The 16,102-nt window shown below is 40.6% G+C and overlaps 1 protein-coding gene across 3 annotated transcripts in view; it reads right to left on the bottom strand.

The window, feature by feature from the left end:
• Positions 1-9,029: 9,029 nt before the first annotated feature.
• Tgfbr2 (transforming growth factor beta receptor 2) overlaps positions 9,030-16,102 on the bottom strand; it is a 79,971-nt gene continuing 72,898 nt past the window's right edge. For all 3 annotated transcript variants that reach the window (XM_074074044.1, XM_074074043.1, XM_074074045.1), the window contains 2 exons: positions 13,982-14,109; positions 9,030-11,641 (listed from right to left, as the gene is read on the bottom strand). In XM_074074044.1, coding sequence (XP_073930145.1) covers positions 11,462-11,641; positions 13,982-14,109 — 308 coding nt within the window. In that variant the 3' untranslated portion in view covers positions 9,030-11,461. The remainder of the gene's footprint in view (positions 11,642-13,981; positions 14,110-16,102) is intronic.

The following is a 16,102-nucleotide window of genomic DNA, read 5'->3' as shown; positions in this document are numbered from 1 at the left end:
CTAGCTATGTGACTACTTATTTAATTTTTAATATTTGCCTAATAAAATAACTTAGGATAAAGCAAAAATATTGAAAAATCCCAAGACTTTAATAAGCCATAATATCACAGAAAACGAAATGAAAAGTGTAAACAGTAATTAGAAGAAAAAACTAACTAGAGCAAACTTGTACTGAAATCTGAATGATGGATCAAATAGCGGAGAGGTAGTAAGATTACTCTTATCCCCACATCACATGGCATGGAGGCATCTGTTTAGCAATTATAAAACATATAAATAATCACCCATCAAGCTCACACTATGCAACTGAATAAATTCTGGAGGAAATAAATAATTGATTATTTTTAAATGATGCCATAGAAAATTTTTAAGAAAATAGATCTGGATATTTACTGATGTTATGGTTTGAATGACTCTCCCAAAGTTCATGTATTAGAAACTTGATCCCCAGTGTGGTGGTGTTGGAAGATATAATTTTAAGAAGCTATTTGACCTTGAGGACTGGAGAGCTCTGTGGTCTTGAATGGGTTAATGTCATCATCATGGAAGTGGGTTTGTTATCACAAGAGTGGGGTTTCTTATAAAAGGAAGCTCTTGTCTCTTTTCCTTCCTTACTCCTTTCCTCCCTCTCTCTTTTTTCCCCCTCTCCCTCCTCCTTCTTTTCCCTTCCTATCTACTTCACATGGGAGGCTTCTCACCATTTTATGTCACAGCAAGAAGTCCCTCACCAGATGTCGGTTCCTTAACCTTGGACTTCCTAGCCTCCAAAACTGTGGGAAATAATTTCTTCTCTTTATGAGTTACCTCATCTCTAGTATTCTGTTCTAGCAGCACAAAATGGACTATAACAACTTAATTTTTAGATGACAATTCTTTTCTAAACATAAACGTTCTGGGAATGTTCAAAAGGGAACAGGGTCAGAAGGATTAGGGAAAGGTGAGTGAGTGTCTTCCTGCTTCTCTTGTTTTCTCAAATGTCAAGATGCCATATTTGGGAATAGCATGTTTATAAGCCCTACCACCAGTCGTTTATTTGCCATTTCATTTTCTTTCTGTGAACTGACTCTCTTTACTTAGTGACCTTAATATATTTACTTATTGTTTGTTAATATTTTGACTTCCAATATTTAAATTTAAGCACAGTCTTATCACTTTGAGAAATCACATTTAGTACCTATTAGTAAAGATTTATAACATGTGGGTGATTTAATTTCTTAAAGAAGTGTTGGTACATGAGTGATTTAATTTCCTAATGTAGTATCTACCTTGTTAACATAATACCTATCTCATGAATTGAAACCACAAGGTATGGCTTACATTACCAGACTTTCTGTATTAATCATGCCAATGACAGAGACATATTTGCAACAGTCATGACTCAGCATAGTCCACAGAGGAGCTATAATTAGAGGAATTCCAACAAATCCAAGCCTGTTGAGAAGTAGGGTCTGTTTCCCAACCAGGAAGAACTGGAGAAAATATATACTGTGTCTCTGATTTTAGAATAGATTGTTCACATGATTCCATTCAGTCTCAAGCAAGTTCAAGTGTAGAGGCTGAGAAGCTCGAAGGATTTTAACAAAATACCACCACCATTACATTACCAGGTACCCAACTGTTCAACCCTCCAACTTGAAGGGGATTGAAAGAGGGTTAGTGAATTATAGTCTGTCACTTACTTCCAAATACTTTACCACAGGCATTTGATGCATGTATGTCTATATGGCACCTTTAATATACATTCCCAGTATGAACAGCTATCCCCAAAAAATACTCCAGACATGAGTGGTTTCTATATAATCAAAAATCATATTTCTGAGACTGTCACTGCAAGCATTTCACCTGCCTTTATCAACAATAGATATTTTGTTAGTTATCATAGTCAATATACAAATGGGTGCTCCTTGGTGAAATTCAATTGATGTTCAAGATATGTAAAGAGCTAGAAATGCCATAAATATTGTCTCCAATGGGATCCAGCCGCCAGCCCAGAAGTCCTGATATTTCATTATTCTACTTGTGACCTACTTTTGAAATAGTGTCCAAGTACTGATTTAAAAGATTTTGGTTTTCAGATATCAACAATGAAGTTACTATATCCCCAATCCTGGAATATTGTTTCTTTTATCTAAAATGTGAGGTCTGTTGACAGAATCCAAAGAAAGGTACTTGGGAACGGCTTATGTGTAACTTGAAGTTATTTTCATTGAAGACTGCTGGTGAGGTTTTGGGCAGGAGATCTGAAGCAAAATCTATTTCTAACCATTGGAAACTACAGATACTTGGTGAAGTCTGATTATTATGCCTAGCAGAGTTGACTGAGGTTGGTTAACAATAGATGATGCCTCAAAAAAAATCTCTTGGGCCACTGGACATTGTGTAGACAGTCAATTGTCATGAATGGGAGTGTCTTACCAGATACAAGTTGTACAGGGACGTTAAAGGGGGTGATTCCTTCCAGCCAACCACAAAAGGTCACGGTTGACACCCCATACCAAAAGACAGGTTGACAAATTTAATAATGCACACCTGTCCATAAGTGCCATGCAAAATATGAGGCTGAAAGAAAGGACCAGATTATTAAAACTTAATGCACAGAGGAGAGAGGAATGCAGAGTGAAGCTGTGGGCAATTTTAGTGGGCTAGTAAATGATGTTTGAGGGAGAAAGGGAGTCCAGATAATAACCAATGGCCTGGGACAAAGTTCCTCTAGGCTCTGAGTATGGTACTTGATTTTTAATCTCTTCCTCTGTGATGTTAACTATAAGCTTCCTTGGTTAATGACATTTCTGTAATTAGATTTGAAGGTCCTGTGTTCTTTTGTGGTGGACTAGCCTTCAGGTAAATAACAAAACCTTTCCTGCAGTTTGAGAAATCAAAAAACATCACAGAGGATGGAGAGACGGGGTTGGAGGAAGGTCAGAGACCTTGATTCTCTAGGTCAGTGTGTCAAAAGGTCATATTTTGAGGTATCACTTTCTCAGCCGCAATGTGTGAAAGATTACTGATGTAATTCCTTGTCACAAGAGACATAATGCTCAATTGAATGGACTCTGGAGATTTTAGAGTTTCTCATTTAGTGCTCATGATGTTCCATTGGGCTGAACAGTCTGAGGTGCCACTGGATTTTCTTGGGATTTGGCCTTAACTTCAATCTGAGTTATTCCTCCATGTCTGCAGCACTTGGTCCCTAGGCCCATGAACATCTGACCTCATAAACCCTTTGCGTCCTTGTAACTGGAGGATCATAACTAGATTTGGTGGTGCTTTTCTGATGTTTCCTGTCTTCTTGCAAAGCCCTTACCAGCTGCCTCTTAACATTCAGAAACACAAGATTTTGAATTTAAAAGGGCCTTCCTTGCTTTTCAGTTGACCAGCCCTACCATGAAATCATCCCACATTACTATTTAGCCAGAATATGCCACCTAAGCATAACTGTAGGAGCCCAGAATATGCCACCCTAAATACGCCTCTTTAGAGCAGAGATTATTTTGAGATGGTTATTTTGAGAAACAGAAGACACAAAAGATACTCTGAAAACAGAGTAGCAATAACCCTTTTCAAAGGGGAAATTACATTTATGAAAGAAATATTCATTTGTAAGGGTGTCTCCCTCTGTGTCAGGAAGAGGAGGATGGATGAATAGCCAGGGATTCATCAGTAGAGAAGGCACTGACTTAAATCTGCACAGCAGAACTTCCTCTTGCCTACTGTGCTTTCCTGGTCACCTTCCAGAACTGGTCCCTGTGCACCTTACTCACTTTTGTCTTTAGTGGAAGATGTTATTTAAGCCTGAAATCTAAATTACTTCTTTGAGAGTTACTCAAGGTCCCTGGGTATCTGCCATGTATACATGAGGCATGAATGCTAATAAACTTCTGAGTTTTTTTTTCTTGTTAATCTCTCTTGGGTTACAGGAGTCCCAGCTGAGAACTTAACAGGATAGAGATAAATTATATTTTGTAATTTTGTAATGGGCAAATGAAGAGATATCATGAATAAGAGACTTCCCCATTCATATGGGTGAATATGTGAATATATGCATATGTGTATAAATATATGTGTACATATGTATCCCAAACCCTATTCAAAACCTAGAAATCTAGAATTTTGAGTAACTTTTAGAAAGATAATATGATGTATGTTACACCCTATAGGGTGCTACCACCATAATCAAATGCTTTAATATTTCTACCATATGAAAAATATTCACCATAAATGAGGTAAATAAATGTTATAGGTAGCCTCAAATCCAGTCAGGTCAAGTTTAGAAGTCAATGAACTAATGGAGAAAATCCATTTAGATTTTCTGAGCTTTTGAATGTGAAATAGGACGTAAAGGATTGTGGACTTGTATTATTTCACCAGTAAACAGTGATTCAGCTATTTTGCTGTCTTTTGGACATTTTTTCAGTGTTTTTGGCCATGAAAAAAGCTGTTCTCTCATCAAGTTCAGGAGAGTTAGGAAACAGAAACACAGACTGAAGAAAGCTATCAGAGGCAAGTGTGATTTGCTTTATTATGCTCCAGGATGGGCAATGCATATAAATAAGCCTCATGTATTCTTTTATAGCAGGAGGTGAACATTCACTCTTACTGTGAAACAATAATCATTTGATTCTTCTTACCTTTCTTTGAAGCACTACAAAGGTGGAATGCAAATATTTCCTTCTTTGGGAAAAGTTTGAAGGTTAAGTGATCTAGTTATTTAATTGCTAATAATTTGGGCTCTAGGTTGATAGGCTACTGAAATCTATTGAGAAAGGAGCAGGAGCAGAGCCTGGGCAAAGCCACAGGTGGAGGGTACAAAATCCCTAGCCTTTGAGGGAGTGACAGTTGTGGTGCCCTCTCCAGAAAGGCAAGAACTCAAAGGAGAGGATAATGGGCATCTCAGGGGGGGATCAGGTTTCACTGAGAATTGAGAAAAGAACTCCCCAAAACTCTTATGCTTTTCTTACCAAATGAGACCTGAAAGAAGGGTAAAACCTCAGAAGTTAATGAGCAGTGTCACACCAAGAATAACTTATTAATAGTCTTCCTATTCTGATTAAGCTGAATTGCACACACTGACTAAAATGCTTGTTTTCTTGGGCGAGCTCCCTCTCTGTCTACACACACACACACACACACACACGCACACACTATTGATCCTTGAAAATCATTGTGGTATGCAGCATATGTATTACAGTGCTTCTCAAATTGTCCTCAAAATCTCTCTCAACCGGTGCCCCCCCTCATGAAAACTGAAGTGTAGCCCTGATATCTTAGGGTCACCAAAGTATTCAAAATGAAGTCTAAGCATGTCAAAATGGCTAAAATTAGAATCCATAGAGCAAGATGCCTTTAGTTCAAGTTCCAAGGTTCAATTTCTCACCAGCCCAGGAGGATAAGGGTTCAGAATCAAGATTAAATAGGTTTATAGAAAAGTAAGAAACATAACATTTCTTGTATACTTGAGTTTGTAATCTAAGGTCAATAATCGTTGAAATTTAATTAGAATATTAAATTTTACTTCTATGTAGTATGATTAGTTAGAATGGCAACTAGTGAATCTTATAAAAGAAGATTCCATAATGTTTTTCTGGCTTGCTCAACTTTCAGTAAAAGATTCCCAAATGGTATGCTGGCAGGTTCACCAGACTCACAAACACAAACACACAAACAACACAAAGTGTATTTAGTGTACTAGAGACAGAGCTGGGACTTGAACTAAAGGCATCTTGCTCTATAGAGTCTAATTTTAGCCATTTTGACATGCTTAGACTTCATTTTGAATACTTTGGTGACCCTAAGATATCAGGGCTACAGTTATTTTATTCTTCAGTTTTCTATGGGGGGGGCACAGGTTGAGAGAGATTTTGAGGACAATTTGAGAAGCACTGTGTACATATGCTTCATATCAAAATGATTTTCAAAGATCAATATGGTGTACGTGTGTGTGTGTGTGTGTGTGTATGTGTGTGTGGAGACAGAGAAGGAGCTTGCCCAAGAGAACAAGCATTTTAGTCAATGTGTGCAATTTAGCTTAATCAGAATAGGAAGACTATTAATGTTACTTTTAAATGCACTGAATATCAGGAGGCATATTAGAATGAAATTATACTGTGTGAGACTGATTGGCAGGTCATGTAATGTGGGCAAGTTCACAATCTTGTCTTTATCAGCATAGTTTGCAAAGTAGACCTGAAAGGCATGACCTCAAACCCAGACTATGGAGCTATAATTATTCAAGTTAAAAAAAAAGAAACTAATTAGAAATGTGATAAGCAACAATTAGGAAGCTATTTCCGAAGGAAAATGAACAAAATGAGCGAATGCCAAATGTGGTGGCTTTAGGAAAATGGATAGACATGCTTGTTTAAATAAAAAATTCCCTGTCTATCTTCTAGGGAAGGGATTTCCTTCAGGACTGGATCATTAACATGTTATTTGCATAGTAGGCTTAAGACAAAACAGCCATCATAAAATAGTAATGCTTGGACGTAAAGTGAGCCTTGCATTCAAAGGATGGTACAAGAAATGGTACAAGGAATGGAGTGCTGCTGAGGGTACTTGGAGGCAGATTGCCAACTGGGAATGCTCCTAAGCTTGTAGTAGGCAAGAACTGAAATGACCCCAGGAGAACAGAGTGTGGAGTAGGTTAGGAGACCTTGGCTCCTGTTTTGGCTGAAGCTTTTGGTTCCCATCCCAGAGTCCTTGTGTATTTGAGGAATGTCTTTCTCTCTTTGGGCCCTCACTGGCCAGCCCCTCCTCCAGTACTAACTGTGTCTTCCTTCTCCATGATTTGGGTATTTTGGACAAATGAACCAGAGCCTGCAGAGGCTTTCAGTTGTTGGCCCTATCTCTGGCTTCACCTAGCACTCAGGGTAGGAGTTTGAGCTCTGGAGCCCAGTTACTTCAGTTCAAATTCTGATGCTAATGATTGCTACCAGTGGGTCCCTTTACAAGATCTCACTAAATTTTCTCATCTATACTGTGGAAGGAAGCCTACATTCATAGGTTTGTCCTGAGGATAAAAGCAGACAAAGAAGGCAGAGAATAGCACGTGGTGCTTACCAAGTGCTCAATAAGTGCTAGCCAATTTGCTCCCTCACTTTCATCATTAATGTTCAGATCTGTATTTGCCATACACAAGTGCCATTAACTACTTAATATTTTTTAAAAATCAATTTTTAACCCAACCATATTTCAAGCAATAACATTTCTAACAGCCCAGGCTTATATGTGTTAGTAATTTTTTCTAATACATATTAAAATAAAAGATCCACTAAAATAACGTTTTCAAAGGCTGGAACATTCTGAAATCATCTCAGGTGGCAGTGCACATTTCACCCACAAGGAAGCACCGCCTACATACATTCACTCATCTTTCAATTGTTCTCTCAGCAAGCACTGAAGCAATACTTATTATGTGGGTGGTGAGCAGATTGAGCAATAGTAATGAAAGGGCATCTTACCACTCTCAGGGAGCAAACAGAGCTGTAGAGAGAGAAGTGAGTGCAAATCATGCTGTACAGATGGAGTACTGGGGCATTTCCTCATGGTGTGGCTTTTTTGTCCTACTGGGAAGGCCAGCTCCTTCAGAACTAGCTTTAGGAGAACTTGGCCTTGTACCCACATTGTACCTTGTGAGACCTGGGCACCTTCCTCAAGCTTTCTGTTAATAATGAGCATACTATCTACCTCTTGAGGCCATAGAGGATTAAATCCTATGATGCAGGTGGCATCCAGTACATGTGTTCCCCTCAGATCAGCAGGACTCACACAGGCAGACCCTTCCTCTCCAACAGCCTGCAGAATGTGTCTATTTTCCTCTGCACCACTAATGCGGTCAAGGATTTACCTCGAAATCTGCCTTTGTGCAAAAGAAGCACTTGGTAATCACTAAACCTACTTAGTATTGTGTAACATAACTAAAGAATTTGAAAACTCAAGGCATGACTCTAAAACCTGTGTGTGCTACTTGTCATAAGGGTGTACCTTGTATACAGTGAAGCTCATAAAATCCCATTTTATATATGATCAAACTGAGGCATGGAGAGGTTGCCATTTGATCAGATCCCATGGCTGATAAACAGAGAAGGGAAAGACTAAAATTAGTAATCACTAAGTTGCTACTAGTTAAAATTTGATTATAACAATGCCTCATAGGGCTCCAACATCTGGTTCAGAGATTCTCAGCTGAGAGGAGTTTGGTTCCCCAGGGGACATATGACTGGAGACATTTTTGGTTGTCATAGCCATGGAGTGGGTGTTATTGGTAGGTAAAGTGGTCAAACATTGTACAATGCACAAGACAACCTCCCTCTCCTCAACAAAGAATCATTAACACAAAATGTCAGCAGTGTGGAGGGTGAGCTACACTCACAATCAACTATTTAGAAACTTAGTGATTTAGAACCCAGTGGATAATTCAGAAGACACAAAAATCCCTCAGATTCTAAAACAGGTAATTGGGAGTTCAGGCAGAAAATATCATTCACTTTGTCACTAGAAACTCTTCAAGCAATGATCTTGAGTCAGTTTCCTAAAGCACATTCATCTTACCATTCAGGTATGTCAATTAAAAGCACAAATGAGATACAATGGCCAGGAAGAAAGGACTAGTGGCTCTTTTACACTGTCACAGGACAGTGGTCAAGGACAGCCAACAACCTATTAGCATGAGGGATGCAGAAAATTAAGCAGGTGCAACTTCTCTGGAGCAGTCTTCTCTGTGACAGTCCCTGAAATAAATGGCCAGGTAGATCAAGGCAGCTCCAGGGACTGGGAGAGAGGTCATGTGTACACATAGAAGGCCATGAAGCCAGGACACAGGCATAAGGAGAAGGCCACCAAGAGCAACTACTTCATCTTCTTTTACTGAGCTTCAGGGATGGATTTGTTTTTAAGGGAGCTGAGACTGTCAGTTTGAAAAGACAACAAATGTGGAAAAGTTGGGGAGGATTTGTCTGGTGACGTTATCTACAAAATAATCAAGTGAGACAAATGAGCTTAGTGATTAGAAATAGCAACAGCAGGAAGGCAGCTCACCTGAGCACTTTTGCTTTATTCAATCTAGTAAACATTCTATTTATATAAAAGACAAACAATGCATAGAACGAAAATAAGTGCTTGAGATTTTTGATAGAAAAGAGTATCGAGCATTCACATTCCTATTTTAATACATGAGTATGGCTGAAGTGTTCCATAAGAGAATAAAACTGTCCCTTTATGTATAGTAGTGAATAAAAGTCAGTATTTTTAGGAACTACAGAATGTTATTCCTTGGTCTTTTCTTGAATAAAGGAAAGAAAAACATAAACAAAACAAGCCACAATATTATCTGACACTACATTCCAGTTTACACTGATGACCCGGAAGTAAAAACACTTTTGAATCTTGGAAGATCCCATTAATGGACCAACATTATAAAAGTTCACCACTAGAGGTCAACGAGCAATAGCTGTTGGGATGGCATCGGCAAGCCTAAGGTGCAAGTGGAACTTCTGGGCCTCCCGATATTGCAGCCAGGCTGCCTTGGCTCTCACTGCCCACTCACATTGAGCAGTGTGCCCACAAATCCATCCTAGATCCAGCATATATCCTGACACCTCAGTGAGATGAGGCCTTCCAGAATCCAAACAGAGCTGATCTGTTCACTGCTAGTCCTCTCTCATATTCCTATTTGGCTGAAAATAAGTAGCTTCAAAAATATTTTTAAAAAGAGATTGTTACTTGCAGCATTAACACTTGTTTGTAGATTAACAAGTTTCTTATGGGGTATTAAAGCTCATTGTTTGCTCACGTGGACAGATTTCCTAACTATAAATGGGGCTTGTGTCCCACATTCAAGTCCTCACTGGTAATTTCTGCAACAGTTGGAAAGACTGGCATGATGCAGTGACCGGTAACCATGAAGTCTTCTTGGAGCAAAGAGCTGAGCTCCCATGTGCAGAGAGATCAACTCCTAACATTAAGCAAAAGTGACTTGGGTTAACCAGGACCACAAGCCAGAGGTCTGCTTTAGTTCAATAATAGGTCAACTTTGAGTCTTAACAGAGGTGAGGCAGTCAAACCCTGTTCTATAGCCAGAGAAGGACTCCTTGAAGGTGCATTTCCTACAAGGAATTTTGGGTAGGGGCAGGTTTCATTCCCAGATGGATGGGCATGGCTGGCAGGAAGCACAAATGCTTAGTGAGAAGTGAGCAGCTTTTGAAGTGAATCCACACTGTTGTGAAGGGTTGCAGACTGGAGACAATTGGAAGCCATCTGCTATCCTTACCTGGGATCCAGATTTTTCTGCAAAATCTACAAACATTTAAAAAGTGGCTCAACTTTCTTAAATGCTATGATGGCCAAGCAAAACATGTTTGGAGAGCCTGAGTTGTGGCTGTCAGGTAGTTCAAATCCTCTTCACTAGACCAGAATACACTGGAGCACTCAGGGGCCCAGGAAGATTAAACTCACTGGTGTTTGCATAGCAAGCTGAAGACTCAAGCACACAATGAGCCCCAAAGGCTGGAGGAGGAGAGCTGTTCCCTTTTAGAAAAGGCTGATGGCTGTGAGTAGACAACAGTAACACAGGTAAGAGGGGGAAATGAAAAAGAAGAAGAATTTTACTAGTAGATGGTGGGGAATTTCATGGGTGGGGAAACTGTCCTGATTTTATGCAGCCTGTGAAAGTACAAGATGGGGCTAAAACATTCAAACTGTTAGCTGGGACTGAGTTTCTGAACTGGGTTGAGGAAAGAGGTTCACAAATCAGGTGCAAGGTTTGGAGGACAAGAATACAACACAAAGGCACACAGGAACCCCAGGAATGTTCCCAAACCCAATATAACTGAACTTAGCTCCATGGCCAACAGAGAACCCTTGTGTAAGGATGATTACTATGAAACCAAGTGCAACATGGCAAAGCAGGCTCCAAGACATGGGTCCTTCTCCAAACGCAAAGATCCATCACAGTCAGAGAGCTATGGCATGTGTGATTATCAAGTGCTAATGCTTTCCTGGATCCCTGCTTTCTCTGCTCGGCTCTCAAGCTCCAATAAAACCAATTTCCTGGGAATATTTGATCCTTTTCCTTGTCTCTTTTCAGAGTATGGCTATATATAGATAGATAGATAGATAGATAGATAGATATAGATATATAGATATATATATATATATAAAACATAGCTATTCATTATTTATATACAGGCATTAATAAAGTGCAAATGTTATTGGCTATTGTAAAAATAATCAATCTTATTTCCTGAGGAAGTGCTAACACAGCTTATCCTATGACAAGGTCAAAGGCATAGAATGCTTTCTGTCACCCACTCCCTGCAGCTGCTGTTTCTGCTTATTCCATGGCTCACAGGAGGGAGGGACCCTTCGTTTTTCCAGGAAGCCCTTGGTTCAGGGCAGCTTTCTGCTGCCTCTGTTCTTTGGTGATAGGGTGGCCTTTTTGGGCTTGGCCCGGCCAGCCCCAGAAGAGCTATTTGGTAGTGTTCAAGGAGCCGTCTTCGGGAATCTTCTCCTCAGAGTAGCTCCTCCCCGATAGTCTGTCCAGGTGCTCCAGTTCACTGAAGCGTTCTGCCACACACTGGGCTGTGAGGCGGGCCTCGGGGTCATGGTCCCAGCATTCGGTCAGTGTTTCACACACCATCTGGATGCCCTGCAGTGGGGAGAAGTCCAAAGGGCACTCTCAGTGGGTAGCTCTGTGGAACTAGCATGGATCATTATCAGAGTCCACAGCTTAGATTAGGGCTGACTCTGTGCAGTGCCTATTGTAGGTTGTGCAAAATATGTAATGACATATACCTGCCATTACAGTATCACACAAAACAGCTTCTCTGCCTAGAAAATCCCATGTGCTCCACCTACTCATCCCCACCTTCCTTTGCCTTTTGTTGTCTCTAGAGTTTGCCTTTTCCAGAGTGTCACATAGCTGGATCAAATACACCTTCTTATTGTATCAGGGCTGGAAACACCAGCCTAGAGTGGTACAGGTAAGAGCCTGGTTTCATTTTGTAAAGTCCACATTTCATGGAGTAATTTGTTTAACAGAAGCTTCCAGAGCTGTGAAGGATGACCCTGCAATGCTCCATCCCTCTCTAATGACATTAAGATGGGCCCTGTGACACAGACATCCTTGCATATCACTAGTGTAATATACAAGTATAATATACTGTAAGCTATTTCATAGGGTTCACTCTATCCCCATAAGAACCCCATCCAATGGGCCCATTCAGGAAATGTTGCTTAGGAAGGTGGCAAGAGTATTCTTCACTAGCTTGTTATTTTGCATTGCAAATATTTTGTTATCACCTCAAGTCTTTTCTGCAAATAAAGCTAAGTAGATAGTCTTCTGGTGGAAATAAGGTGGACTTCTCCCATTTATAGGATCATTGTTGCCAATGGTGATCTTTGTTCAAATGGCCCTGGGGATGGATTCATCTTAACACTGCCTTGTAGGGCTGGCAGTACCAACAACTTTCCTAATGCACCTGGGAGCCTCTCTCCCCTTCCAACCCTATGAGTTCTTGATGTTGAATTAATTGCATAATTCACCTAATTGACAGTATTGATTGATGGCCCTGTTAAGAGTAGAGTGTTATTGTTGGAACACAAGTAACATTTATTTTATTCTGGCACCATAATTATAGGCAGTAAATTAAATTAAATATTAAGCATTAACTTGAAATCAATAGGGCAACGAATCTCATTAAGAAAAAAAATGTATTATACAAATTCTTTACAGAATTTTATCATCATGAATAATGGTTTCACTACAAGAACTGCACAACAGAGGCCACAGAGTTTGAAAGGAAAATACCACTGTAGCATTTTCTGATTTCAGGGTTTATACAAACAGTCTTGCAGTTTTAGAGTCAAAGACAATTTGCCTGAAACCCTGAAAAAGCCCCTGACCCTTGGCAGCCTGTTTCAGCCTGCACCCTGACTGCTGACATGGCTCTGGGCCAGGACTGGCTCAGACTGGCTTCCTGCACCATTAGTCTTCTCAACTGCTCCTGATTTGCTCTTCCTGTTGCTTATCTGGATTTGCCTTGCCCTTAGGAAAACCTGTGATATCCTCAGCCTTCATGGATGAGGAAATTCATCCAAAAGAGGCAAGAAAGGGCTTTTCTTGATATAAAGAACTGTTCTGCGAGTTAGAGAGGGGTGCTCTGTTCTCTTTCATTCTTCACTGAGGCTCCTTCCTGGGCATATCAGAGGTACAGCCCATTCTCTCATTTACAACCTACTGTTTCCTTCTTTTTTCTCTGACCACTGCATCATCAAGTTCTCCCAAAGCACAGAATTCAGATGGCCTTCCTCTAAAGTCCAGCCCACAGTGCTGTAATGGGCAGCCTTAGCTTCCATTTCTTGAAAGGGAAAATTGAGAGGCCATTAAGATGTGCCAATGGGTAGGTATCCTGTTCCTTCACTGGCATCTTTCTCTTCTTCACTTCCCTATGCTCACAGTGGAGATCTGGCCTCCTGCATGTGTGCATGCAGCCTTCCCCAGCTCTGTGTGCACAACCTGCAGACACCTGCATGTGCCTGTACACAGTAGTCACTTCTCAGTCCAGCTATGTGACAGCCCTGCTTGTGGGCAATTGCTAAGTGTTTCTTTCTGAAGCTGAAGAACCTCAGGGGAAAACATTTGGAACCCAGAGAGAATGAGACATAAACTCCTGGCACAAAGGCACAGAGTGAATAGCAGAAGCTGCAGGCAAAGTATTTTAACCCAAAACTATAGGGACTTGGAAATGTGACAAACGCCCCCTCCAATGATTCTTGAGCCCTCATTGAATGCTGTATGTACCTGATGTATATGTGCCATGGCACAGTGGTCTACTTTATTAACATTTCTATATAGACAACAGCTATCAGCGTTACAGTACACAAAGGGACCTGCCTTAAAATTTAAGCACAACCTCCCCAAACCCTGTACTCCCTATGAGGCTCCTCTGGATGAATCTTCTTCACCTTCAAAGGTGTCATTCCTTACCTGGTGGTTGAGCCAGAAGCTGGGAATTTCTGGTCGTCCTCGATCTCTCAACACATTGTCCTTCATGCTTTCCACACAGGGGTGCTCCCGCACCTTGGAACCAAATGGAGGCTCATAGTCTTTTACTTCTGTGAAGAAAGCAGGCAAACACAGGCCAGCTGAGAACAGTGTGTGCAGCTGAGGGAACACATCTGTAACTACTTGAGGATTTTTTAATAATTGTGGATTAAATAAGAAAGAAGGAGTGGTTGTGGAAGGATCCTGGTAGGTATATAACAAATAACTCTTGAGTGCTTTCTGTATGCTAATAGGTGGCATTGGAATGGAGAACTAGGCAGACAGCGCCACACAGCTTCCTTTTCAATGTAGGCCAGCTGGATGGGGTGATACTGCCTCAAAAGGATGGAGCTGGGTCTTGGGAGGTAGAAAATCATACAGACAATGGTTTCTGATCCTCCACAGGCCCAGTGTAGACAGATTCAATAGGTGGTGTTTTTTCAGCACTAAAAAGGCATAGGATTCCCATCCACGCTAAAGGAAATAAGCCAGACACAACAGAACAAATATTGTATGACTGCACTCAAATGAGGTACCTCAGTGGTATGATTTGAATGTCTCTGCCACCATGTCGAAAGTTAATCGTCATTGTGAGGTATTAAGAGATGAAATCAGGCCAGAAACTTCAAGCGGTGATTAAGTCAGGAGAGCTCTGCCCTAAATAAATGCTCTAAATCCTTTCATGGATTAACCGACTGATGGGTTAATGGGATATTTTGAGAGTATGTTTGTTACAAAAGCCAGTTTGGCTCTGTCTCTTTAAGTGCCCCTCTCACTACATGTGGTGAACAGCACCACCTCTGAAATCTGCCAAGCTTCCACCAGCAGGAAGGACCTCACTCGAAGCCAAGCAAATGCTGCTGCCATACTCTTGGACTTCCCTGTTTCCAGAACCATGAGCCAAAATAAACCTCTTTCCCTTATAAATTACCCAGTCTCAGGTACTTTGTTAAAGCAACAGAAAATGGACTAAGACATTTGAACAGAAAAATTCATAAAGATAGAAAATAGAATGGTGGCTGCACAGGGACTGGGGGATGGAGAAGAAAAAGAGAGCAGTGGGAATGTGGAATCAGCATTCTGGAAATAGTGGTGATGGTTGCACAGCACTCTGAATGTACTTAATGTTGTGAACTGAACACTTAAAAGTGGCTAAAATGGTAAATGTATAAGTATGCATATTTAAAGCTATTTATATTTACCATACAGGGTTATTAGGAAAAATGTCTACAAAGGCTTGTTATGATAGCAGTGATAAAAAAGGGAAAATACTGTTGCAGTGGGTTAGTAGAGGGTAACGACTAACAACAACAAATACAATTTTAAAAGGATAAATCTTCCTTCACTGAAGCATGCTATAAAGAAAATAACAGAGAACGACACAGCCCTTCACCAGGGCTTCAGGCTTTAGTTTAGGTTAATATCTTTGTGGATGTTTCTTTCCCCCAAATTACTCTTGGTTAGATGCACTGGGAAGAACTCTACTTCAGTATGAGTCATATTTGCCTTTGTGTCTCACCAGACTGTGGCCCTTGCAGGACGAATCCTTTCCTCACTCTCATAGTCCTGGAGCCTGTGACAAAGGCCTTCCACACAATGCCCCTCAGCACATGCTTTGGAGAGTGAGTGAATGAAGGACTCTTAGGCCCCGCCCCGAGCGCAGTACATAAAGTCCAGGTGAAGAGTAAAGCCTGTGCTAATTCAAATGAGCAGATCAATACTTGTCACCTTAGACAGAAGGAAAACACGCCAGCTAGAACAGGACTGCTCGGAAAAGGGACCGTGGGCTAAATTCCACACTTTTCCCAAAGTAAGCAGGATCTTTGGCCTTTAGTTTCAAGATAATATTGTTTAATGAGTAAAAAAAGAAAAAGAAAGAAAAAGAAAAATCCAATAATTTTCCCTGGCAGGCTAAAAATCAAAGTGGCTTTCATGGTAAAAAGACACTTTGAAAAAGAATAGCTTGTTTTTGTTTTCTTTTCTTTTCTTTCTTCCCCTTTCCCAGAGCCCTTCTTGCGTATTTATCTTCTTCAGCCCTGCCCAAATAGAAGAGCTCCCAGGACA

This window comes from Castor canadensis, chromosome 5 (assembly GCF_047511655.1).
Source record: "Castor canadensis chromosome 5, mCasCan1.hap1v2, whole genome shotgun sequence".
Taxonomy (NCBI): Eukaryota; Metazoa; Chordata; class Mammalia; order Rodentia; family Castoridae; genus Castor; species Castor canadensis.
This window is presented reverse-complemented; position numbering and strand designations above follow the sequence as displayed.